The sequence below is a fragment of the Myotis lucifugus genome, unplaced genomic scaffold (assembly GCF_000147115.1).
Source record: "Myotis lucifugus unplaced genomic scaffold, Myoluc2.0 scaffold_67, whole genome shotgun sequence".
NCBI classification, from domain to species: Eukaryota; Metazoa; Chordata; class Mammalia; order Chiroptera; family Vespertilionidae; genus Myotis; species Myotis lucifugus.
Window position 1 is genome coordinate 4,671,948 of NW_005871115.1, and position 25,481 is coordinate 4,697,428.

General features: G+C 41.2%; 1 protein-coding gene across 6 annotated transcripts in view; it reads right to left on the minus strand.

The window, feature by feature from the left end:
• Nucleotides 1-25,481, minus strand: part of CD47 (CD47 molecule) — a 60,587-nt gene that overhangs the window by 14,473 nt on the left and 20,633 nt on the right. For 4 of the 6 annotated variants that reach the window (XM_006090079.3, XM_023754955.1, XM_023754953.1 and 1 more), the window contains exons 3-7: nucleotides 21,289-21,378; nucleotides 4,821-4,928; nucleotides 3,383-3,475; nucleotides 1,831-1,929; nucleotides 14-106 (exon numbers count right to left, since the gene is read on the minus strand). In XM_006090079.3, coding sequence (XP_006090141.1) covers nucleotides 14-106; nucleotides 1,831-1,929; nucleotides 3,383-3,475; nucleotides 4,821-4,928; nucleotides 21,289-21,378 — 483 coding nt within the window. The remainder of the gene's footprint in view (nucleotides 1-13; nucleotides 107-1,830; nucleotides 1,930-3,382; nucleotides 3,476-4,820; nucleotides 4,929-21,288; nucleotides 21,379-25,481) is intronic. The other 2 variants (XM_023754956.1, XM_023754957.1) reach the window with 2 other exon arrangements.

Sequence of the window (25,481 nt, forward strand, 5' to 3'; positions counted from 1 at the left end):
AAAGTTGACTTACCAACAAATTTCATATAAACTAATCCAAGTAATTCCGCTAAAGCTATAATACCCAATCCTGAAATCAGAAGAGGACCATGCATTGGGGTGCACTCTGCAAAAACAAATAAAATTTTTATATTAGAAATTCACATTAAATAACTGAAGTTCTTAAAAGCAACAATAACAGTAATAAAATTAAGATTTAGGGACAGTAATTATTTTCCTCATTATCAAGAAACAAAAATTACCTACATATGTACCTGCATTATTAACTCAGTCAATGAAATGACTCCAAATTATTAAAATAGAAAAGCTTTGTTGGCATAGCATGTACCTTATCACATCAAGACTAATTGAAAATAGTTTGTGAAGCCTAAGCCTCCACCCAATGTTTATTTTAAAAGCTCGTTCACAAATTCAGGCAGCCCATAAGCTATATTCAGCCAATAGGAAAGCACTAATCTCAGTGGGGACAAAATGATAGTGAAAAATGAAAGAACCTCATAACACTGAATGCTGGCAAGAATGTAGAGCAACAGAAATGTGCATTCATTGCTGGTGGGAACACAAAATGGTAATTTACTACAAAACTAAATATATTCTTAACATGCAATCTAGCAATTGCACTCCTTAGTATTTTCCCAAATGAAGTTGAAAAGACATGTCGACACAAAAACATGCACTTCTATATTGTGTGTCTAGTTCTGTGATTTTATAACAAATCAATACCTTTCCCATGTACTGAAAGCAACCAAGATGTCCTTCAATAAGTGAATGGATAAACAAACTATCGTCCATTCAAACAATGGAATATTATTCAATGATAAAAAGGAATGAGTTATCAAGCCAAACAAAGTCATGGAGGAAACTTAAATGCACGCTACTAAGTGAAAGAAGCCAATTTGAGAAAGCTAGATATTATATGATTCCAAGCTTAAGACATTTTGGAAAAAGCAAAACTATGGAGGCAGTAAAAAGATTGGTGGTTGCCAGGGGTTTCTGAATAGGGAAGATGAATGGGAAGAGCACAGAGGATTTTCAGGGCAAGTAAACTTTTCTATATGATATTCTATGACTATGATCCATGTCATTATCTCTCTATATATAAAAGCCTAAGCAACCCTTCCAACTGAACGACAGGAATGATGCACACTGACCCAGACCTTGCTGCGGGGGCCCTGACAGCCACTATCTGGTTCACCCACACCCCAACCCCAGTCAGGAGGGATAAGGGAGCCCAATTCCTCATGGAATCAGCCAGGCCTTAGCTTGCAGGTGGGGCCCTGATAGCCCCAAATCTGGTTCAACTGCACCCAGGACCCAGACAGGAAGGAGGAGGGAGCCCAATTCCTTGGGGAATCAACTGCTGGTTAGCTTGCTGCTGGGGCCAAGCTCCTGCAGTCCCTTCCCCCAGCCAGCTGGCTCCCCCTATCGGCTCCGATCACTACCAGGCCAAGGGACAACACTCATGCACAAATTCGTGCATCGGGCGTCTATTATATTTATAAAAATCATAGAATGTACAACACCAAGATAAACCCTAATATAAACTATACGCTTTAGGCGATAATGCTGTGTCAATGTTAGTTGAACAGACTGTAACAAATGTACTACTTGGTGGGAGATGTTGATAGTGGAGGAAGCTGTGAGTAGATGGAGAGTAGAGGGGAACTCTATTTTCCACTCAGTTTTTCTGTGAACCTACAATTGTCTAAAAAATAAAGTCCATGTATTTAAAACAGAATAATAAAGACAAAGGAAAGGAAAGAAAAAAAGAGCTCTAAGAGCAATTACTGGTAAGAAGAGAAATTGTTTAGAGAAGATTGTGACCCTCACCTGAGACACAGAGGCTTAGTCCGACCACAGAGAGCACAAAGCCCAGCACCTGAAGGATCAGTATGGTGATACTGAAGGAGGACATCCCAATAGCTGGAGCTGCAAGGAAAAAGCATGTTGCAAGTGTTTAAGAAGCAATCACTTCCACTTGTATTTCGTACAGTCAAGGTCAGTATCCTAGGACCAAAGACTGACTCTGGAGCTCCGTGTCAGGTATGGCTGCTTTCCCAGTGACCTAAGCCATCTCTCTCCACTCCAGGAGTCAGCTCCACATTCACACCCTCAGCAGCCTTTCATTTCTGCAGGGAGCTGAGCTGCATTGGCAGTTTTTACCCCAAATCTTAGAACAATGCTGCTTTTACCACACGTGGGTATTTCACAATAGGAGTGGCTATTAGCAGGGCCTCACCACGTGCACACAAAATCACTCTGGTGGAGAACCACTGTGCAAGCATAACCCCTAATTGTGATTTTAGAACAAATTATACCATCTTAATATATAGCAACCCAGAGATAGGCTCTCATACCAAGAGTTAAATGTGCAAATGGAAAAAAATAGATTCTTTAATAATAATAAAAATATTTAGTGATTTAACCCAAAAATGGAGTGAAAAATGTTACCAATTATAGGTTAGATAGCTCTATCATCTTTTAAAACTACAATGTTAAGATTTGCAATAACTCTTTATGATTTATAACCGTATTTTGTATAACTAGTTTTTTAAAGAGAGTTTTAGCAAAAGAAGAGAATGAGAATGTTAATATCTACTTATAACTTCAAAAACTGAAATAAGAATATGAAGATAATCATTAAGAAATTATGTAGCATAATTTTAAAAATCCACTATTGGCATTAAATATATCTCTGAAAATCACTTTTTTATAAAATAAATACCTTGATAACCTAATATAACATTAAAATTAATCCATATAGGGAAAATTTCACTAAGAATAGCTTTTATCCTATCTAATAAAAGCATAATATGAAAATTGACCATCACTCCAACACACAAGATGGCTGCCCCATGTGGACACAAGATGGCCAGCAGGGGAGGGCAGTTGGGAGGGACCAGGCCTGAAAGGGAGGGCAGTTGGGGACGACCAGGCCTGCAGGAGTGGGCAGTTAGGGGTGACCACACCTGCATGGGAAGGCAGTTGGGGGCGATCGGGCTGGCAGGGGAGCAGTTAGGTGTTAATCAGGCTGGCAGGGGAGTGGTTAGGAGCAATCAGGCAGGCCGGCAGGCGAGCGGTTAGGAAACAGCAGTCCTGGATTGTGAGAGGGATGTCCGACAGCCCGTTTAGGCCCGATCCCACCTGGCCTAAATGGGCAGTTGGACATCCCTCGAGGGGTCCCAGATTGGAGAAGGTGCAGGCTGGGCTGAGGGACACACACACTCCCTCCCTGCACAAATTTCATGCACCGGGCCTCTATTTGTATTGTAAAAACCTAACTCTTATTGTATTATATAAAACCATACAAAAACATTTTAATCAAAAATGCTGCTTTTTAAATGAAAAAGGGCACAATCATGCTAAAACAACAAATACTTACCTATCATAAAAACAGAGTACTGAAGTAATATTAATATCACTGTAGGAACTACAATTAAACCAAGTCCACTGGCTCTCTTTGTTGAATATTCACCTGTTGATAAATAAAATTAACATTTAAAATATTTTCCTACTTCCTACTCTATTCAAAGTTAAAGTACTCAATTTATTAAATGTATTCATCTCAATACTACTCTTATCAATTGCAAAACATTTAAAAATAAACTATTACCCCAAAACCTCACACAAAATAAGTGACTTTTTAAAAAATATATATATTTTATTGATTTTTTACAGAGAGAAAGGGAGAGAGATAGAGAGTTAGAAACATCGATGAGAGAGAAACATTGTATCAGCTGCCTCCTCCACACCCCTACTGGGAATATGCCCGCAACCAAGGTACATGCCCTTGACTGGAATCGAACCTGGGACCCTTGAGTCCGCAGGCCGATGCTCTATCCACTGAGCCAAATCGGTTAGGGAAAGTGACTTTTTTTTAAAGACCAAACTGAAGACATCTAAATGTAAACATCTAAATCTCAACATGTGGAAACATTCAATTGGCTTTTCCTCCTTCTTAACTACCTTGGAGCCTCTTACCAATCCCTTCATTTGCTATATTCAATCTGTCCTAAACTCAAAATAGCTATTCTTTGTAGCTGTCTTCTTAATTCATCCTTTTCTCCCCACACCCTCACTAACTCCAGCTGCAAAGAGAGCTGCCAAATTTCTGTTCCTAAACATTACACCCATATTTTATTCTGTTAATAAAACGAAGGCTTTCTACTGTCTACACTTTGAGTCCCAGCCTATCCCTGCTGTTCTTTCCATGTGCTGCATACCCTTATTCCCCAATCCCATTCCCATCCCCCAAAGGCAAATGCAGTTTCAGATTGATTTGTTTCCCATGTTTATTCCCACTTCCATGTCTTGCCTGATGAAATTTGCCTTTGCAGTGGGTTGAATGGTGGCCCCAAACATCTGCCTACCTCATAATTCCTGGAATCTGTGAATTAGGGTGAGCATTACATTATACGGCAAAATATATGAAAAAAATCTAGGATCTTGAAAGAAGGAAATTATCCTAGATTAACGAAGTGGGGCCTAAATTCAATGATAAGTGTCTTTGGAAGAGAGAGGCAGAAGGAGTTTTAACACAGTGGAAATTGGAGTTACGCTGCCAGAAGCCAAGGAATTGAAACGATTTCTAGCAAACACCAGAAAATAGAAGAGGCAAGGAATGGATTCTCCCCAAGAGTCTTGGGAGGGAGTATAGTCATGATGACATCTTTACTTCAGACATAAGGTTTTCAGAACTGAGAGAATTGCTATTGTTTTGTAACACCCAGTTTGTGGTAACTGGTTCCAGCAGCTCCACCCCCAATAATGTTCTCAACCTTATCAGCCCTGATTTCCTTTATAGTAACTGCAGATCTTACCTGGGACGAAGAGAATGGCTCCAACAATGACAAATGTAGTGAGCACTAGTCCAGCCACAAATAAAAGAATGGTTTTCTCCTTCGTAACACTGGCATTATATTTAAGTGCTTGAAAGAAAAAAAAAACACAAAAAAATTCCATGAACTCAGTTTCAAGAAGTGAAGCCATTTCTGTAACTTAAAAAGTGCAGAAACAAACTGATAACTTCCTATAATCTAATAACCTTTGAGGAATAACTCCATTATATCATGTCAAGCTACCTGAAATCTTTTTCATAAGTCAGTCAATGACTAAACAGTGTCATAGCAGTATAAATATGGATGCTGAATTTATGGGTGATACTTTTATTCCCCTATACTTTAAAGATGAAGTCATATACACCATGCTTTCTTAATTGGGGCATTATTAACATTTAGGGCCAGGTAAGTCTTTGTGGCGGAAGGGGGCTGATCTGTACATTTAGAAGGTTTAGTAGCATCCCTGCCTCCCTCCAAACTGCATGCCAGTAACAGCCCCAGTTGTATCAATCAATGTCTCTAGACATTGGGAAATGTCCCAAGGAGTAAAACTGCCTCAGACTTACAACTGATATGGATAATACTGATGGGAAATAATTGGTAATGCTGAGAAAAAGAAAACTTTGTTCCACCTTATATAAAATTAGTAAAGCATCTGGAAATCTAGATATTTTGTTTTGAAAAAGTAGAATAAAATTGGACAAATCACACCCTCTTGATATCAGGAGGGAAGGGAATGCTTAAATTATTCAAGTAAAATCTATATATACTAGAGGTCTGGTGCACGAAATTCATGCACGGAGAGGGTCCCTAGGCCTAGCTGGTGATCAGGGCCGATCTGCGGGGTGACCGGTCAGGTGATTGGAGGGTCCCTGCTGGCACCCGCCTTTGTTGGCCTGGCGCTGCCCACTCACTGGCCCCACCTCCCACTACTGCCAGTCTGGGCCTGAGGGCTGAGGGCAGCTCCTGTGTTGAGCATCTGCCCCCTGGTAGTCAGTGTGCATCATAGCGACTGATTATTCCGCCTTTCTGTTGATTTCCATATTAGGCTTTTATTATCTACTAGAGGCCCAGTGCACAAAAATTTGTGCACTCGGGGGGTGGGGGGAGAGGGGTCCCCCAGCCCAGCCTGTGCCCTCTCGCAGTCTGGGACCCCTCAGGAGATAATGACCTGCTGGCTTAGGCCTGCTCCCGGGTGGCAGAGGGCACGCCCAATCCCTAAGTGCAGCCCCTGGTCAGGCTCAGAGCAGGGCCGATTGGGGAGTCGGGGCGCCGCCCCGTCATGCACAGAGCAGGGCGGATCGGGAGGTTGCGATGCCACCCTCAGTCACGCTCAGGGTAGGGCCGATTGGGGGGTTGGGGCACCGCCCCCTGTCACACTCAAGGCAGGGTCGATGGGGAGGTTGCGGCACCACCCCCTGTCACGCACAGAGCAGGGCTGATCAGGGGGTTGGGGCGCTGCCCCCTGTCACTCACAGAGTAGGGCCGATCAGGGGGTTTGGGGCTCCGTACCCTGTCACTCACAGAGCAGGGCCCATCAGGGGGTTGGGGAGCTCCCCCCTGTCACGCACAGAGCAGGGCCGATCAGGGGGTTGAGGGCTCCGTACCCTGTCACTCACAGAGCAGGGCCCATCAGGGGGGTTGGGCTCCGTACCCTGTCACGCACAGAGCAGGGCCGATCAGGGGGTTGAGGAGCTCCCCCCTGTCACTCACAGAGTAGGGCCAATAGGGGAGTTGGGGCACCGCCCCCTGTCACACACAGAGCAGGGCGGATCAGGAGGGGTGGGGCGCCACCACTGTCACACACAGAGCCGCAGGGCAATCAGGGGATTGGAGCTCCCCCCTATCAGGCACAGAGCAGGGCCTGTTGGGGGGGGGGGATGTTGGGGCGCCACACCCTGTCACACACAGAGCTGCAGGGCGATCAGGGGGTTTGGGCGCTGCCCCCTGTCACGCTGATCCCGGTGCCGGGAGGCATATTACCCTTTTACTATATAGGATAGAGGCCTGGTGCATGGGTGGGGGCCGGCTGGTTTGCCCTGAAGGTTGTCCTGGATCAGGGTGGGGGTCCCCACTGGGGTGCCTGGCCAGTCTGGGTGAGGGGCTGAGGGCTGTTTTCCGGAAGCGAGTGACTGAAGCTTCCAACAGCTCCTTGTTTTCTTTTCTTTTTTTTTATTTTATTCCGGGCCAGCTTTAGCTCTGAGGCCTCTCTGCTGAAAACATTGATACAAAGTTTCGGTCCGCTGGCTTTCAGTCCGGCTGGTTTCTGGTGTTTTATTTAGCTTCTTATTTGCAACATAGTACATAGTTGCTTAGAGTTGCAGCTGAGAGGCCGGCAAGTGAGGCGGGGAACGTTGGAGTCCGCAGCAAGCAAGCCTCATGCTCGCTTCAGTGCCTGGCTGCCGGCCGCCATCTTGGCTGACAGTTAATTTGCATATACTCACCGATTAGCCAATGAAAAGGGTAGCGGTCGTACGCTAATTACCATGTTTCTCTTTTATTAGTGTAGATACTAATAAAAGGGTAATATGCTAATTAAACCAGGTTGACCGGACATTTTCCGGAAGTCTGACTTCCTTCCAGACAGGTAGGGGGTGACCAGGCTGGCAGGGGGGCAGTTAGGGGACAACCAGGCTGGCAGGGGACCAGTTAGGGGGCAATTATGCTGGCAGAGGCAGCTAGGGGCAATCAGGCAGGCAGGTGAGTGGTTATGGGCAATCAGGCAGGCAGATGGGTGGTTAGGGGTGATGAGAAAGGCAGGGCGAGCAGTTAGGAGCCAGTGGTCCTGGATTTGCATCCCGCAGGGCCCTAAACTGGCAATCAGACATCCCCTGAGGATCCCCGGATTGGAGAGGGTGCAGGCGGGGCTGAAGGACCAGCCCCCTGTGCACGAATTTTGTGCACCAGGCCTCTATTATAAAAAACCCTTGGCCGTGACGCTGTCATGCTGGAACAACCAAAGACTGGTCACCAGGAGGCTGCGTGTGCACGGAGGTGCGTGCACGTGGGCGGGGACTTGACTCTGGGTCTCGCAGTGTGGTAGGAGTCAGTCTGGGTCTCACCGGTGCGGCAGGTCTGGGTCTCACATGATATTGCGCACTGGGCCTCTAGTCTATATTAATAATAGAGTAATATGCAAATTGGTCAGGACGCCATCACAGTAATGACCAATCAGCAGGCTGCATTCGCATCAGGCATGGGTGAACAGGAACTTGAAGCGTCAGGGACGGGGGCAGGGCCACAGAGGAGAGGCCCCTCCACCGTGGGCCCGGCTGGGGGTCTGCAGGCCTCCCCCGGCTCCAGCCTACCTCTTTGGGGCAATCCATCAAGGAGCCCCGGATAGGTGGGTGAGGCCTACCTCTTTGGGGCGATGGACTGTGGGGCTCCCGCGCTGTAACAGGGCACAGGCCAGGCTGGGGGACCCCCCTACCCCCCCCCCGCCCCAAGTGCACGAATTTCATGCACCGGGCCACTAGTATAGGATAAAAGGCTAAGCGACCGTCCCACCATCCAGTAGCTATGACGTGCACTGACCACCAGGGGGCAGATGCTCAACATAGGAGCTGCTGAGCTGTGGTCACTTGGCAGCGGTGGTTCTCAGGTGACACACCCCAGAACCAGAGAGGAGGGAGCCTGATTCCTCACAATTCCTCTCGCACTCCAGGACACCTTGGGGGATGTCGGAGAACCGGTTTTGGCCCAATCCCCACAGGCCAGGCCGAGGGACCTCACCTGCCAGAGGGACCCTGCTCACTCCGCAGATGCCCTTCAAGCCGCAGCGCTGGCCCAGGTGTGGCCAGTGGGGAGGGACTGTGGAAGGTTGGCTCTAGGGCATGTCCGACCCATCTTGCCCAGTCCCACCCCGCCACCCACCACCTGGGACTGCCTGCATTAGGCCTTGCACCGAAGGGACTAATTAATTTCCTTTCAATGTGAATGAATCCATGCACTGGGACACTAGTAATTTCATAAAAATAAACTACAAATATTCAACAGGACTCATAAGCTCTATTGTCAAGTACCTGGTAGGAAAGAATAATGTAATGGATAAGCCTAAAAATATTATTTCTTTTACTATATCTTCACCTTAGGGGTTTGTTTTGGTTAATATTAAAATTAACTTTGTACCAAAAAAGTTGTTACAAGTAATCTAAAAGCAGACTGAGTAGCAGAGAGAAACAGTGCATGACTGAAATTCTGTTGTTTCATCTAGGCCATTAATCAATGTCCTGAGGGGGTAATTTTAAAAAATGTTATATTTAGCATTAAATTTACTTCCACTAAAATGAAAAACAGATTAAATACAGAAAGAACAACAAGAACCCCTAAATGACCATGCTAAAATCTATTTTTAAGGTATTATAACATAGGGTTATATGATAAGCTTTGGTTAACGTATTTCAGGTATAACAGAAGACTTAAAAATCACTACCTACTCATACCTTAGATTGTAAACCTCAACCTTATTCTCAGTAGCGTGGGGGGGGGGGGGGCAGAGGTAATCAATCATGACTCCTGAAGCTGAGTAACTGAAATCCACATTAATCAGCAAAGAGTGAAAAACAATATGGCAAGTTCCCAAAGCTTTCATTTGATCCATCCAGGCTTGGAACTTACCCCTCAGTTACCTAAGTCTTGACTCAGCATGGCCCTGCCTTCATACAGGGCATAGATTCTCAGATTCCCTATTTTCTAGAAGCAAGCACTAGTGAGTCTAAAATTCAGTGTATAGCTTATATAAGGCACAGATACAGATAGAAAAATAAACTTCCTCTAGACATATGTCAAGTTTTCCATTTAATTCAATGCATATTGTTATCTAAATAAAGCTTGAAAGTTCTACAAAAGGGTTATGAAACAGAAGCTGTTTCAAATACACTTCACGATTAATCAAACATTCAAAAGACACTCTTCCAGGCTTAACTGAATTCATAAAAGAACTACTAAGATCAAGCAGCAAGAATTCACCTTTAGAGTACAGAAGTTCATGCAAAAAGGCTGACTTAATAAGAGTTTGATTCTCATATAAATTCAACCTCTTTAAGCTTTGAAGAGTTTTAGGAGAAAAATAATACCAACAATAGCAACAAAAATAAAACACCATAAAATACTATGATTGACAGTATTTTACTATAGAACAACCTTTTCAAGACCTTTGCATATAAATACTGGAGGTAGCTTTATTTTCTGCTGATTGGTTTAACTACTATTTATTACCTCCAATCCTCCCTTAAATTAAGCAACTACTTTTTGTTGTTGTTGCTAATCCTCACCCAAGGATATTTCCCCATTGATTTTTAGAGCATGTGGAAGGGAGGGTAACAGACACAGAGAGAGAAACAGGGAATGAGACACATGGATTGGCTGCCTCCCGCATGTACCCCACCACGGCCAGGGATAGAGCCTGGAACCAAGGTATGTGCCCTTGACCAGCATAGAACCCAATACCCTTCGGTCTGTGGGCTGATGCTCTATCCACTGAGCCAAACTGGTTATGGCTAAGCAACTATTTCTAACAAATATGTTAGTGAAGTCTACTTAAGTAATCACGGGCAATGAAAGGGATCTATCTCCATGTTTTGTTCATGGAAACTTTTACAAAGAGTTTCTTTTGACTCATTTTCTTTGCCACAGTGGTCACATTTCAGCACATCCCACAGAAAGTGGAAAGAAGGTATTTCGTAGTCGAGTTGTCAATTTTTTCAGTGTAGCCAGAGTTTGTAATCTGATATAGATGCTATAGAACTCACTAATCACAAGTATCCTTTTTTGGTGATCTTTATTTGTTCTTTAATAGGTAGATTTATTTTTATCAAATCAATAAAAAATTTTAAATGCAAACAAAGAAATTAAATTCAAGTAACTCCACAAACACTTAGCATTAAGATAAAGCTAATTGAATGTGTCCTTAGTGGGTTCTTATCAAACTTCCCGGTATGATTTTCAGGCTTTTTGGCAAGACAATCTATGTAATTTTAAAAATGTGTATGCTTTAAAAGATTCCCCTCAACTAAAATCACTGAAATCAATACACAAAATAAAATGAGAAATAACAGTATTTATGCTTTTTAAATACTTTTCAAGCACTGTCTTCGATTTACAACAAAATTTAGAGGGAGGTATAGGGTACCCCCCTAAACTCCCTGCCCCACACATGCACATCTCCCCCATTATCAATATCACCCACCAGAGTGATGCAATTTTTATCAACGTGAACTCCATTGACACATCATAATTACCCAAAGTCCACAGGTTGCCTTAGGGGTTGTACATTCTATGGGCTTGCACAAATGCAAATTGACATCATTTTAGTATCATACAGAGTATTTTCATTGCAGTACATGTCCTCTGGCTCTGCCTATTCATCTCTGCCTGCACCCACTTCTAGGAATGACTGATTTTTTTCAATGTTTCCACAGTTTGCCTTTTCCAGAATGTCTTGTAGTTGGAGACATACAGTGTATAGCCTTTTCAGATTGGCTTCTTTCACTTAGTAATATGCATGTAATAGCTCATTTCTTTTTATCTGGATGTAATCACAGTGCATGTTGCCACTCACCTACTGAAAATCATCTCGGTTGCTTCTAGGTTGTGCAATCATGTATAAGCTGCTATAACTATCCATGTGCAGGTTTCTATGCGGACATGTTTTCAGCTCCTTTAGGGTAAATACCAATGAGCACAATTGCTGGAACATCATGTAAAAGATAATTTTTAAGAAATTGCCAAACTGTCTTCCAGAGTGGTTTTATCATATTGCATTCCCACCAGCAATGTAAAAGGTTTCTGTTGCTCCACATGTTGTCAGTGTTTACATTTTTTAAACAAAACTTATAACTTTAGTGCTACCTGACACAGGAAAACCAAAATCATTGGGAGACAAAATTAGATTTTTGTGAAAAAAGTAAGAATTCTAAAGTTTTCCCTCTTATACTATCTATAAAATAACTAAATCTAGTCAGCTACATCTCAGAATGAGCTAGGTTGCTTCCTTCATTTATTCTACAAATATTTACTGTGTAGTTACAATGTACCATGACCTTTCATTAGTCCATCTCAACCAAATCAAGGTACAAGTAGATTACTTTATTCAAGAATTGATTTAACACCTACTATGTGACGATCACTATTCCAAGTGCAGCCTCAAGACCCTTAGTTCTAATGTGAGAGTAAGTGTGTGTGTTTGGGGCAGGGGAGGAGTGAGTAACCGAAAGTGTTACTCCTAGATCTTCCACAGTTAAATAAAAGGTATGCAGCTGCTCTAGCCTAAGAAAGTCCTGTTATATAATCTTTCAAAATTCATATGATTGAAGAAGTGGCATGTCCCTCTAGTCACCTGAAGAAACAGCTAATGTTAGAAACAGATACTCCAGTAATAATTCTCGTTTCCTTGTCACTGATATAAAGTACATAAAAGATAGAGTGCAGGTTGTGGTTGATGAAATCTAGTGCAATTAGCAGGTCAATTTGAAGATCAAATGATAACTATGATCTTAATTTTCATAAAACTCTTAATTTTCATAAAATAGTGTTTCATAAAACACTGTTTTAAAAGTACTTAGAACACTCATACAAACATACACAAAAAAACAGAAGGCAAGTATAATAATTTCATAATAAATGCCATACACTGTCCAACTTGCTTTGATGACACAATTTTGTCAAAATAAATCATAACTAGAAATTATATTCTCAGTCTACAAGACCCAGAAACAAAAGAGCCCAGGCTTTGTGCAGCGAGCACCTTGAATATAAAAGGTTAAAGAGGAGGCTGTCCAACACACTAACTTCCTTTTCTTGGTTCCAAACCTTCCCTGGTCTTATGATGATACCATAACTTCAGAGTATATGCAGCAAGGTAGGGTGTTTGAGTTTGGAAAGGGTCAAAGGAATAGCAACTAATATCTATAAAAGAGTATATTGCTGAGCTATAGTTTTGCTCAGTTCCTCCTACAATAAAATCAGTGCATGAAACATTATTTAACAGCAGAATGTGATAATTATGTGGATGGGACCAAGGAAAAGCACTGGGAGTTCAATATTATTTAATAGAATTCAGAGTTAACTTAATAACATAATTCTATTAATAGGGGCATCAACTAGTTCACAGAATGATTCTTTGTCATAGTATTTATGATGATGATATTTTACCTTCTTGGATAGAAATTTCCCAGTGCACATTAGTATATGTCCTCATTTCTTCAAAATAAATTTTCTAATCTACAAAGACATTCCCTGTTCCACTACTTCTTTAAAATGTGTTTTCATGGCCCAATTACTTTCAATAGTAAGCTAGTCCTCAAGATTGAACTCAAGAACTTAACAGGATCTCAAGGCTGTTGTGATAGAGAATGTTTCCCTTGAACTCCCAACAATGATTTCTTCAGGGACAGCTACCCAAATACCTCTGAATAGTAATCCAAAATCCTTGTGAAATAATTTTGTGCAAGAACTACAAACTTAGGTAATGAAATGAAAGATGCCTAGATTGTACAAGTTTGAAATAAATTACAGCAGTCCTGGCTTTGCACAATTCTTATATTCATGAACTTGAGATACCATGATTTATTTAGTTAAATAATACAAGTCCCCTAAAATGACAGTTCAAATTTCAGTACCATAATATATTCATTGAGTCATTGCATAGAGTGTAAACTTCACTGCCATCTGTTCAGTTGTCCACAAATCACTATCTAAATAACAGATGTGCATCATGATTAGTGACCAATCCTGTCACTTCTTTCAAAGACTGTTGGGAATGGTCACTGCACATCTGCTATTCCCCTCACGCACAGACAGCAAAGCATATGCTGTGCTACCTCCTGTTTCCCAGTGATAAACCACTGTGACATTTTACAATGGATAATCAAAAGAGGAAACTGGGCAATAAAAGTGAAAGTGCAAAGAAATGAAAAGTGATAATGCTGAAAGTGAAATTCGAATAGAACATACATGACATCACAGAAGAAAGAGCTGACTGTGGGAATGTCAACACTACTGCTATTCAAGAGACTAAATATGCAGCCAGGGAAACTTAGAAATGTGAACTTATTGGCATAAATTAGGACACAGAGGAGGTGTGACACAAAGAATAAAGATGTCCCATAAAATGTGACTCTGGTGCTGGGCGATGTGGCTCAGTTAGGTGAGGATCATCCCATGCACCGACAGGTCACTGGTTGATTCTTCATCAGAGCACATACCCAGGTTGTGCTCAAGATAAGTAGTCAGGTGCGTGTGGGAGGCAGCCAATCAATGTTTCTCTTTTTCTCTCTCTCCATCTTCCGTCCTCTCTCTCCAAAATCAATTTTCTTAAAAAAAATTAAGTGGCTCTGGCAAAAACAAACAAACAAAAAAAACCCCATAAAACAAAAACCTTCACATGAAAGGAACTCTTAGAGATCATTCATGACACTGAAAATGCAAAGGGTAAAATACTGGAAGCTGATCTGAACTTAGAAGAAGTATGACAATTCACCAAGCATAAAGATGATGCTTGCTCTGTATTCAAAGTTATATGACAAGCATTGTTTAAACCAATCTTGATGAAATGCTTTCATTTTCAATGTTTGTAATGTTTTAATTTACCATGTACTAAATATTGGTTTTAGAATTGTTTCATTTCCTAATACAGTCACTACTGAGAGTTTAAGAAAGTTTTTTTCAGCTACATTTGGCATACGCTATTATATTAGCTTTAGGTGTACAGTAAGAGAGTTTTTAATGTTTTAACAAAAAATTTAGGGATCATGGAGCAATAGTAATTTCTCATGCTCATTATTAAATTGCTTTACAGAGTTTTGCCTTACGTGGTCATGCTTATAGTCTCCCAGGTCTGTGTAAAGCAAAGACTCCTTGTAAACAACAAAAGTTCAGTGAAGGGAAAGGTAAGCCTAGATACACCTATCTCAAAGAATTTCAAAATGTTAGCCAGTTCTTGAGGTGGAGTTGAACCTTAATCTTGCAGGAACAAGGTCTTGATAAGCAGTGCTTGAAATCATTTATTAAACATCTCAGTGATGGAAAGTACCTGTTATATTATCAAAGAATGAGGAAGAAGAACCATGAAAACCAACCAGAAACTGCCAGTGGAATGGAAACTGTGAGTCAGAACAAAACAAAGTACCTGAAATGCAGCACTGCCAGAGATTTGTTACTTTGGTTAAAGCTCAGTGTTAGATTCCAGTCATCTGTGAGCTGCTTGCTAAGTATAAGACTCAACTTACAAATTGGTAAGTTAAAACTAAAGGCAAAGGTATTTAGGGACACTTCCCTGTAGGATACCTTTATCTCTGAAAGATGGTCTAGGTCTCACCGTATGTGAGAGCTCTTGGCTTGGCTTTAGGAGTTCAGAAGTCTTCTCAGGCTTTGTCCTCGGGAGGATCAATGGCCTCCTGAGATCAATTCAAGATAATGCTCTGGGATAAGGAAACTCTTCCTCCTCAAAGTGAAAAAACAAGCTGCTGCCTTTATTAATGTTTGACCTATGGAAGTTTCAGGTTTTGTCTTAAACCACCAAAAGACCGACATGCAGAGCTAGAAAAACCACTGAGAGAAATCCCCTGTGGTCAAATACAGACCTTAAAGGGTCATTGAAGAAGTTAAGGAGTTACTATTTATAGTTTAAGAGTTATAAGATACCACACTCTAAAAAGTATATAACCCAAGTTTAGGTCAATATGGCAGATAGGTAAACACAGTACTTGCATCCTCCCACAACTACATAAAAACCACAACTAACCTACAGAACAATCGTGACTGAGAACTGCCTGAAATCTAGCTGAATGGAAGTCCTACAACTAAGGATATGAAAGAAAAAGCCACATGGAGACTGGCAGAAGGGGTAGAGAGGAAAAACAGGCTGATCCATAACACATGGTGGATAAAAACTGGAAGGGATCTCTCCACTGTGGAGGTCCTTCCTGAGGAGGGAGGTGGCCCAGCCCCACCAGGTCCCCCAGTCCAGGATTCCAGCACCAGGAAAAAAGTCCCCAAAACTTCTGACTGTAAAAAACAGTGGGGCCGAAACTGGTTTGGCTCAATGGATAGAGCATCAGCCTGCGGACTGAAAGGTCCCAGGTTCGATTCCAGTCAAGGGCATGTACCTGGGTTGCGGGCACATCCCCAGTAGGAGATGTGCAGGAGGCAGCTGATCGATGTTTCTCTCTCATCGATATTTCTAACTCTCTATCTCTCTCCCTTCCTCTCTGTAAAAAAATCAATAAAATATATTAAAAAAAAAAAAACAAAAAAAAAACAGTGGGAATTGTGGCTGAGGGAGACAAAGAGCTCCTGAAGTCCCTCCCAGGCAATTCCTTGGAAAAGGCCCAAACAAGGACTTCTTGGACTCATTGGCTCTGAACTCTAGCCTCGGGGCTGAAACTTCAAAGATGTGTCAGGGACATACCTGGAGAAGCTGAAGTGTCTGCCTTTAGGGGCAGGGCTGGAGAGTCAGCTTTTCCCCAGACCTAAGTGCTGGCAGCAGCCCTTGTTCCTTTGCTGAGACTTCTCCCCAGAGAGCCAGCAGGTGAGCCCCCATATCTGTGTCTCCATCAACCTAGCTCACACTGTTAGCCCCTTCCTAGTTATTCCCTGAGACTCAGTCCCATCCAACTTGCAGGCTCATCCAAGTCCTTTCCAGTGGCTTTTTCATACAAACAGCCTGTCTAGACTCATGCTCCAAATTTTCCTAAAACCTCTCAAATCTTCACAAGCCCAAAACAAGCAGCATCTGGCCTCAGTGTGCCTCGTGCCTCTTACTAAGTGGCCCCAGGTGCAGCACTAGTGGTAGCCAGCCTTGACACCTCCAAGCCCAGCACAAGTAACAGCCATCTGCAGATTGCTTTGTACCTCATGCCAGATGGCCTTGGGCAAGGTACAGGCAAAAGGTAATCTTGGGCCTGCACCTACTAGACCTAGCATATTTGGTGGCTAGCTTCAGAAGCATCACCCAACCACTTCTACCAGAGAGACACTCATCAGGCACCAGAGCTCTGATGAAGTGAGTCTTGCTCTGTGGAGTTGGGCCCTGCATAGCAGATCCTGTGCTGTGGTTGCTGCCAGTCCTTACAGCTGATTGTCCTGGGAGTAAAACCCTCCCAATGACATGACAACAATAATCAAGGCTCAACTATAACAGAAGGGTGCACACAGCCCACAAGGGGGCACGCCTGGAGAGCCTAGCTTGGGTGACAGGGAATGCTGCACCACTAGGCCCTACTATAGAGGGCTACTCTACCAAGACTGGTAGACATAGCCACTCTACCTAATACATAGAAACAAATATAGGGAGGCTACCAAAATGAGGAGAGAAGGAAACATGTCCCAAACTAAAGAATAGAACAAAACTCCAGAAAAGCACTAAATAAAACAGACAAGCAATCTACCAGCTGCAGAGTTCAAAACACTGGTTATGAGGATGCTCAAATATTTCAGTGAGAACTTCAACAAAGAGATAGGAAACATAATGGAGATAGACAACACAAAGAACCAGTCAGAAATGAAGAATGCAATAACTGAAAGGAAGAATACATTACAGAGAATTAACAGTAGAGTAGATGAAGCAGAGAATCAAATCAGGGATTTGAAAGATAAGGAAGCAAAAAACATCCAATCAGAATAGCAAAGAGAAAAATGAATCCTACCCCTCCTCCGCCCCCCCACCCCCCCCAAAAAAAGTCAGGACAGTGTAAGGATCCTCTGGGACTTCAGCTTAAATTCCTTGATTCAGCTTATCAATATTCCCAACATGAGGGTACAGAAGGAGAAGAGAGAAAGCAAGAAATTGAAAACATATTTGAAAAAATAATGATGAAAACTTCCTTGACCTGGTAAAGGAAATAGACATACAAGTCCAAGGTGGATAGTGCTTTACAATGAGCCCATCACATAGCACAAGGACTCCACAAATGTTTAGGGGATATTTTTATACACACCTTCAAATCTGAGTCCAGGCTGAGTGAATCAAATATATTATGTGCCTTACACACACACACACACACACACACACACACACACAAACACACACTCACACTCACACTCACACCACAGTTATTTGTTCTAAGATGAGCCTAAATAAAATATTGTCACCAAAATATTTAGGTTCATAAGTATATTCCTTAAAACATGACCAGTAGAATAAATATAAAAAAGAATATTCACCTCACTAAAATGAAAATTAAAACAGGATGTTTTTTCATCCATCAAATCAGCAAAGATTTTAGAATTATAAAAATGTCAGGACTGGATGGAGAAAGTCAGGTATTCTCATCTGTAGTAGTAATTGATGCAATGTTTCTAGAAAACACTTGGGAGTACGTATCAAAAGCCTTAAAATATCTCTGCCATTTACAGTTTTACATATCCTTAGCAGCCTTCCTTCCCTAGTATAAAAAAAAAAAGAAAAACTGGAAACATCCTTAATATTAATCAAGATGAGAATTGAATAAATTACATGCATCTGTGAAAATAGAGCAGCGGCAGCTATAACAAGATTTCTGAAAACATAGGTGGGGGAATCATTATGTACAAGTATATAAGCTATACGACCCCATTTTGGTTTTTCTTTTTTTAAGAAAGGTAACAAAAATATATAGAAAAAAGACAGAAAAGAAAGCAGAAAATTCGCTACACTAGACCAAGAGTTTATTTCTAGGTTATGGGATTCTAGATTATTTTTGTTTATTCTCTATAACTTCATATATATATATATATATATATATATATATATATATATATATATGCATGCCTAAGCGACCGGCTGACCAGCCGACCATTTGACCAGACAGTAGCTATGACGCACACTGACAACCAGGGGGCACACTAAATGCAGGAGCAGAAACCACAGGCATGGAAACATGGAACAAACTGATGAATCTCAGAGGGAAGGGAGGAGGGGGGGAGGGCAGGAAGAAATTAACCAAAGATCTTATATGCATACTAGAGGCCTGGTGCACGGATTTGTGCACTGGTGGGGTCCCTCTGCCTGGCCTGCGGGAATCGAGCTGAAACAGACTCTCTGACATCCCCCAAAGGGTCCCAGATTGCAAGAGGCTGCAGGCCAGGCCAAGGCTCCCCACCGGTGCACAAATCTGTGCACTGGGCCTCTAGTATTGTATAAGGTATTCTAAAGTGATATGTATTACATTTTTAGTCAGAAAACAAATTTATAAATCTTATTTTGTCAAAACATTGCTGACAGCAACACTCATTCCTGGTTCAGTCCTCTGAAAATAATGTTACTAATGAGAATGCCATGACCAACGAACTGAAGTCAATCCAAATGCAACAAATCACACCCTGAAATGACATTATGTTCTTAAAGAAAGACAAGTCCCTACCTTAATTATATGACAAAGGTCTTAATGCTGGGGTTTGCCACCAGGGTTCAAGGCCTTCCCTAATATCAGGGACAACTGATGAGGTCTTGATGCTATACCAGTCTTTTGCTTGATATAAAAGGCCTTTTGAAATTGTATGAAAATTTCCACAGGAATTCTAGACACCGTTTTGAAAGTGAGAGTTGTGACATGTCTTGACAGTTGTCACTGTTAGCCTTTTACTTCCCCTTTTTTTGCCTTTGAAATCACAAACCATTTGCAGAGTGCCATCCATTGAGGAGGGCCCTTAAAATATACCCAGTCAACCCCCTCTCCATTTTTATATAATCATTTTAGATATACATTCCTTAAACTTCCAAGTAAAAGTAAAATTCATGAAATTTACAATAGGCAATCCACTACAATATTTTACTAGTTTACACTGTTTTAAAGTTTGCAGAATGAAATAAATACAAATAATTATCATTATTCCTCGCCTTGCATAAATGTTCACTGGCCTTTAATGACTATTTCAGTGGACTATTGGAAGACAAGGAATATTATCTTACAGATTTAAAGTTTAAAAGTTTAGAATGTCACCTCAAAACTTCACTAATTTAGTAAATTTCCTTTACCAAACTGGTGTGGAAATCAAACTGGTGTGGAAATACAGTTGACCCTGAATAACACAGGGGTTAGGAGAGCTGATGCCTGCACATCGTGCAGTCAAAAATTCACATATGGTCCAGCTGGCATGGTTCAGTGGTTGACCATGAACCTATAAACCAGTAGATCATGGTTCAATTCCCAGTTAGGGCACATAGCCAGGTTGTGGGCTGTGGGCTTGATCCCCAGTGTAGGGTGTGCAGGAGGAAGCCAATCAATGACTCTCTCTCATCACTGATGTTTCTGTCTCTCTCTCTCCTTCTCCCTTCCTCTCTGAAATCAATAAAAATATATATATTTTTAAAATCCACATATGACTTTAAACTCCCCAAAAACTTAACTACTAATACCCTACTGTTGACCAGAAGAATCCTTACAGATAAAATTAACAGTTGATTAACACATATTTTGTATGTTATATGTATCAAATACTGTATTCTTATAATGAAGTAACTTAGAGAATAGAAAATGTTATTAAGAAAATCATAAGGAAGAGAAAATACATGTACAGTAGTATTTCCTTAAAAAAATCCAAATATAAGTAGACCCACATAATCTAACCCCATGTTGTTTGAGGGTCAACTGTACCTTGTTGAGCATAATCATCAACCAGGATGCCACCTTTCTACTTAGCAGTGACAATTCTACATTGTTCATGCTACATCTGATGCCGCACCAAGATCTTTCCTGAGGAGTTTAGACACATGGCTATTCCAGCAAAACATGATCAAAGAACACACCCTCCTGGGGCTACTTCCTTAGGGGCTGCAGAATTGCACAGTAAGGATGACAACATGGTTCAAACTGGGCTTTTCCAAAGATGCACACATGTATACAGAGAAGTTCAAACTGGGAAAATGAAGAGAGGGAAGTCTTAATGCAAAATCCTATCTTAACCCTACCAGACCACTGTACCGATTTTTCGGTAATTTCCACACAAAGGTAGAATATTGGCGCTAGATGAAAGGTAGATGAAAGGTAGACCTATTTTCTACAATGTCTCCAAGTTCCATCTTATTCTAACCACTTGTTTGCATGTAACTAACATTTTTCTATATCATGTTGGTTTTTTCTCTTTAATGCTCAGGAGCCCATGTATAGGGGACAGTTAGGTTCAGGGCCTCAGGTCTGGTAGGATTAACACTGTAATGTAAGCTGTGACCATCTCCTCACCAATAATGTGTGTGTAAATGCTCTGTAAACATTAAAACCAGCATGAGTTTTAGGTATGTTATTATTAGGATTCCCACTATTCATTCTTTAAGAAAAAAAAAAACTTCTTAGGAACTGCAGCAAATTATGAGGGACAATATATACTTCAAGGAGAATATTAAGACTGTATATTCTTATTTATAACATTATCACACTTCCTAAGATAATTTAAATATAATATTTCACCAATATTGCCTCCTAGAAGTGACAATTTCATCACTAAAACATAAATGAAAATAGAAACAAGTACTTACTCACAATACCAAACTGTCCCCAGAATAGAAGTACAGCCAACATTGGGAAAATAACAATAAGGATATTTTCATTTGGAGAAAACCATGAAACTGGGGGAAAAGAAAACAGAAATCATGATTAATATTTACTATCACAACTTAAGTCAAGCTAATTGATAGTCAAAAAACTAATTGCTTAAGTGTTTTCCACCACATTTCCCCTAAGCTGTGATTTATGGAAGGAGGTAGTATACCCCAACTGAGAACAGGGCTCCACAGCCCCACTGCCTGAGTGTGAAACCCAATTCTAACTTACAATCTGTGTGACCTTGGACAGTCTAACAACTCTCTGTTCCTCAGTTGCTACACAAGTACAACAATTAATGACACCTTGAACAACTATTGTTAATTATTAACAAAGTTAAGATATGAAAAGAGCTAAAAACAAAGCTTGACCCCTCAAAGGGCTCAGTGAACATTAACTAGTTATTATGTCCTCCTACAGTGATTGCCTGTATGTGTAATGTACCAAGAATTTACCTTAAAGCAAGAGTTGTCTTCCTGTAAAGATTGACTCAGGGGACAGAAGTGAGGAAGTAGTACAACTGAGTACCCTACTGTTGGTCTTACTATTACCTAAGAGTAAGACAGATGTGAGCCTAAGCTCTTCTGAAACTTATTCTGGAACAGAGGATGAATTCGTAAATAATTAGTCTTAAAATGACTGCTGACAAAAAGTAACATGAGGAGCTTTAGGTAGTAAGGAAGCTTCTATCAAGTGAAACATGTGTTATCCAAACAGTGAAAATGCAGCTACCCATCCTATAGAAAGGATATTGTGATATTAAGACTTCTAATGAAATTTGCTGAGAACTTTTAAAAATTACGTTTAATTGCATCTGATCAATGCTTAAGGCTATATTTTTATTGATGAAATTTCTCCTGTAACACTGAAGCCAGATATGTGCACTGAAAGCATTTCAGAGTTGGCCTAGACTGGAGAACTTGCTGGGTGAGGAAAACTTCTGAATAGTTCACAAGGCAAGCACTGGCGTTGCTCTGAAATGATCCTTTTCAAATCCTCCACTGCATTCCTGTGTGAGGAATCTTATGGGCTTTCACACCACAATGCTACTCACACATTTCTTGTGTTAAGCTTATAATGCTAAACTCTGGTAAAGGTTCATAATCATCCCCAGAATATAACAACACTATCAATTCTTATCTTCGAGATAGTAGCTTTCCAGATTCCAACATTTTGCCTGTACATGGCAGGGACTCAGTAGGTTTACTATTGATGGTTGAAATAGTCATAGGACAGTTTAGTGAGTGAATAGAAGACAGGCTTTTGTGATGCTCCCACGGTTGCAGATCCACCAAGAGACTGATGTTTTCAGGTACCCTGAATCAATACCACTTTAATTTCCAACTGAATTACTGAATCTCTTTCTATACCAAAGAAAGCCCATTTCCATTCAGCCTAAAATCCTACAGGAAAAACCTTTCTGAGTTATGCTTAGGTTTCCACATGCCTGAAGGATCTGGTAAAAACTCCATGATTTAATGACTATTAGTCAACTTCTTTTCCTCTACCACTTTATTATTTTGTTTTGAGTTGGAAACATTAACTTATCAAATCCTTACAATTATTATGTGATGAATTATGAACCCCTCCTTACCACTGAGAAAACTGAGGCTGAATTAAGGATTTTAAGTGTGCATGTCCCAAACTGACTCTTGATACCCCTCTACCCACCCCCACCATACCTCCCCCTCTTGGTTTTTGCCATCTCAGTAGTGGTAACTCCATTTCTCCAGTTGTTCAGGCCAAATATCATGGAGTCATCCTTGACTACTTGGTTTCTCTCACACCCAACATCTGGTTCCACAGTCAATTCTCTGGGCTCTACCTTCAAAATACAGTCAGTATCTGATCTTTTGTTCAAGATCAGCTGACAATGAAATGTTCTTTCACTGGCCTCTCTCCCTCTACAAGGAAACAATCTTCAACCACCTTAGGATCTATTATTGAAAATAAGAGGAATAGTTGACCCTGGTCTGGCCACTCATTTTGCACTTATTACACAAACATTTATTGAAAGCCCACCATGGCTAGGATACTCTTCTGGGTATTTGAGGTCCAGCAGTGAACAAGGCAGATAGGCCGATGAGCTTGAGGAATGGGAATGGGTGATGAACAGACCCTTGTGTGTAGTAAGGAAAGGCCTCTGGGGAGAGGCACTGGATCCAAGCCTTGGATGAGAAGGAGCCTGGTATGAGAAGACAGAGAAGAAGAGACTCCAAAGGAAGAGCAATCAATTGTGGCTAGAATTTAGTGATACAAAATGAGTGATGAGAGATGGGAAGAGTTTGCTGGGGCAAGCTCATGTTAGGTCTTAAGAGCATGTTAAGAGAGTTTGTATTTTACTCTAAGAGCAATGACAAGTGATTGGAAAGGCTCAAGAAGGGAAAAAAAATGACCTGATTTATTAAAGATCTTCTTTGGCAGCCATGTGGGCATTGATAGGTCCCCGAGAAGCGGGACCTATCAGAAAATTACTGTAGCCATCGCGTAGAGGCAGGAGCTAGGACATGGCCCACAAATGCAGTTCTGACTCAGTCTTACTCACCACATTTTTTTTTCTTTATTGATTAAGGTATTACATATGTGTCCTTATCTCCCCATTAACCCCCCACCCCCACCCCACTCATGCCCTCACCCCCCTGGTTGATAAACAGGGAATCATTCCAAAGGAAGATGACTGGAATGGGGAATTCTGAAAACAAGAGCAAGAGTTGAAAGAACTGGGTATTCTTACCTTAGAGAAGAATAAACTTGGGAGAGAAACACTATAGCCCTCCTATTAAGTGAGACCTTGCAGGGTTGCAAACTTTAGCTTGACGTACAGAACTGGAACAGCCTGATAAGAGACTTTTAGGAAGTAATAGTCTCATCATGCCAAGCATGTAGGTAAAAGGTTTGAATGACCAATTACCTGGGGTGTGATTGAAGCAATTCCTGAATTAGATGGCAAAATAGCCTAGATGACTCCAAGCCTCTGTGCAGAAATAAGTGTGAGAGATATTTCAATGACAGAAGGGGGTGGGATTATAGAACACAAAAAATATGGTCTAAGTCATTCTTAAATGAAGCCTATCAGAATCACCAAGGGTTTATTACTCTCAAGTCTCAGATTCCACCCCAAGATTTTAATATATTCCCCATGGTAAGTGTATGTGTATGCTTGTGTGTTTGGGGGGAGGGGGAGTGGGTGGGCGGTGTTGCCTATGATTCTCTCAGTTTAAAATCACTGCTACAAATCTCTGCTGTAATTCACATGAATGTGTTACTGTTTCTAATTTGTTAGGGTTAGAAGAGTTGGAGGATCATTGAATCGGATGTTCAAAAACCAAATGAGGTTGAGAAAACCAACGTTTTCTATAAAACCACTTATATTCCCATTAAGCTATTGAGTTGGTATGGTAATACTGTCAGATGACAATTACTCTTGTTCCCCAATGGGAGAAGAAGGCAAGATAGTTCTGTAAGGTTCCCTTGAGCTTTAAATTTCAATGGCACTAAAAAGAATAAATAAAGCTTAAAAAGGACTAAGAACAATATCAATTAGTATTCCACCTCAGGATTAAGAAAAATAAACCAAGGGCATCTACGCTGTCATTCCACTCACTGTATGGCTGACAACTGTGCCCAATACTCTCTCAAAATTCCTGGTCAGGTAGAGTGGCTCCCTGGAATATAAACTCCAGTGAAAAGGCAAAGAAATGTTATTAAGAGATCGATTAAATTTTGTTGCCAAGCTGAAGTATTATAAAAAACCCACCACTTCATTTCTCTTACCACTCTGTGCAAAATGGGATAACCAAAAAAAGTAAATAGATCACTCCAATAAATTTAGTGGGCCTCTCTTTCAAATATATACAGGCATATCTTACTTTATTGTGCTTTGCTTATTATGCTTCATTGATGTTTACTAATTGAAGGCCAAACCTTCCATCAGCAAAAAGATTACAGTTTGTGCCCTGACCAGTTTGGTTCAGTGGCTAGAGCGTCAGCCTGTGGACTGAAGAGTCCCAGGTTCGATTCCTGTCAAGGGCATGTACCTTGTTTGTGGGCACATCCCCAGTAGGGGGTGTGCAGGAGGCAGCTGATGGATGTTTCGCTCTCTTCGATGTTTCTAACTCTCTATCCCTCT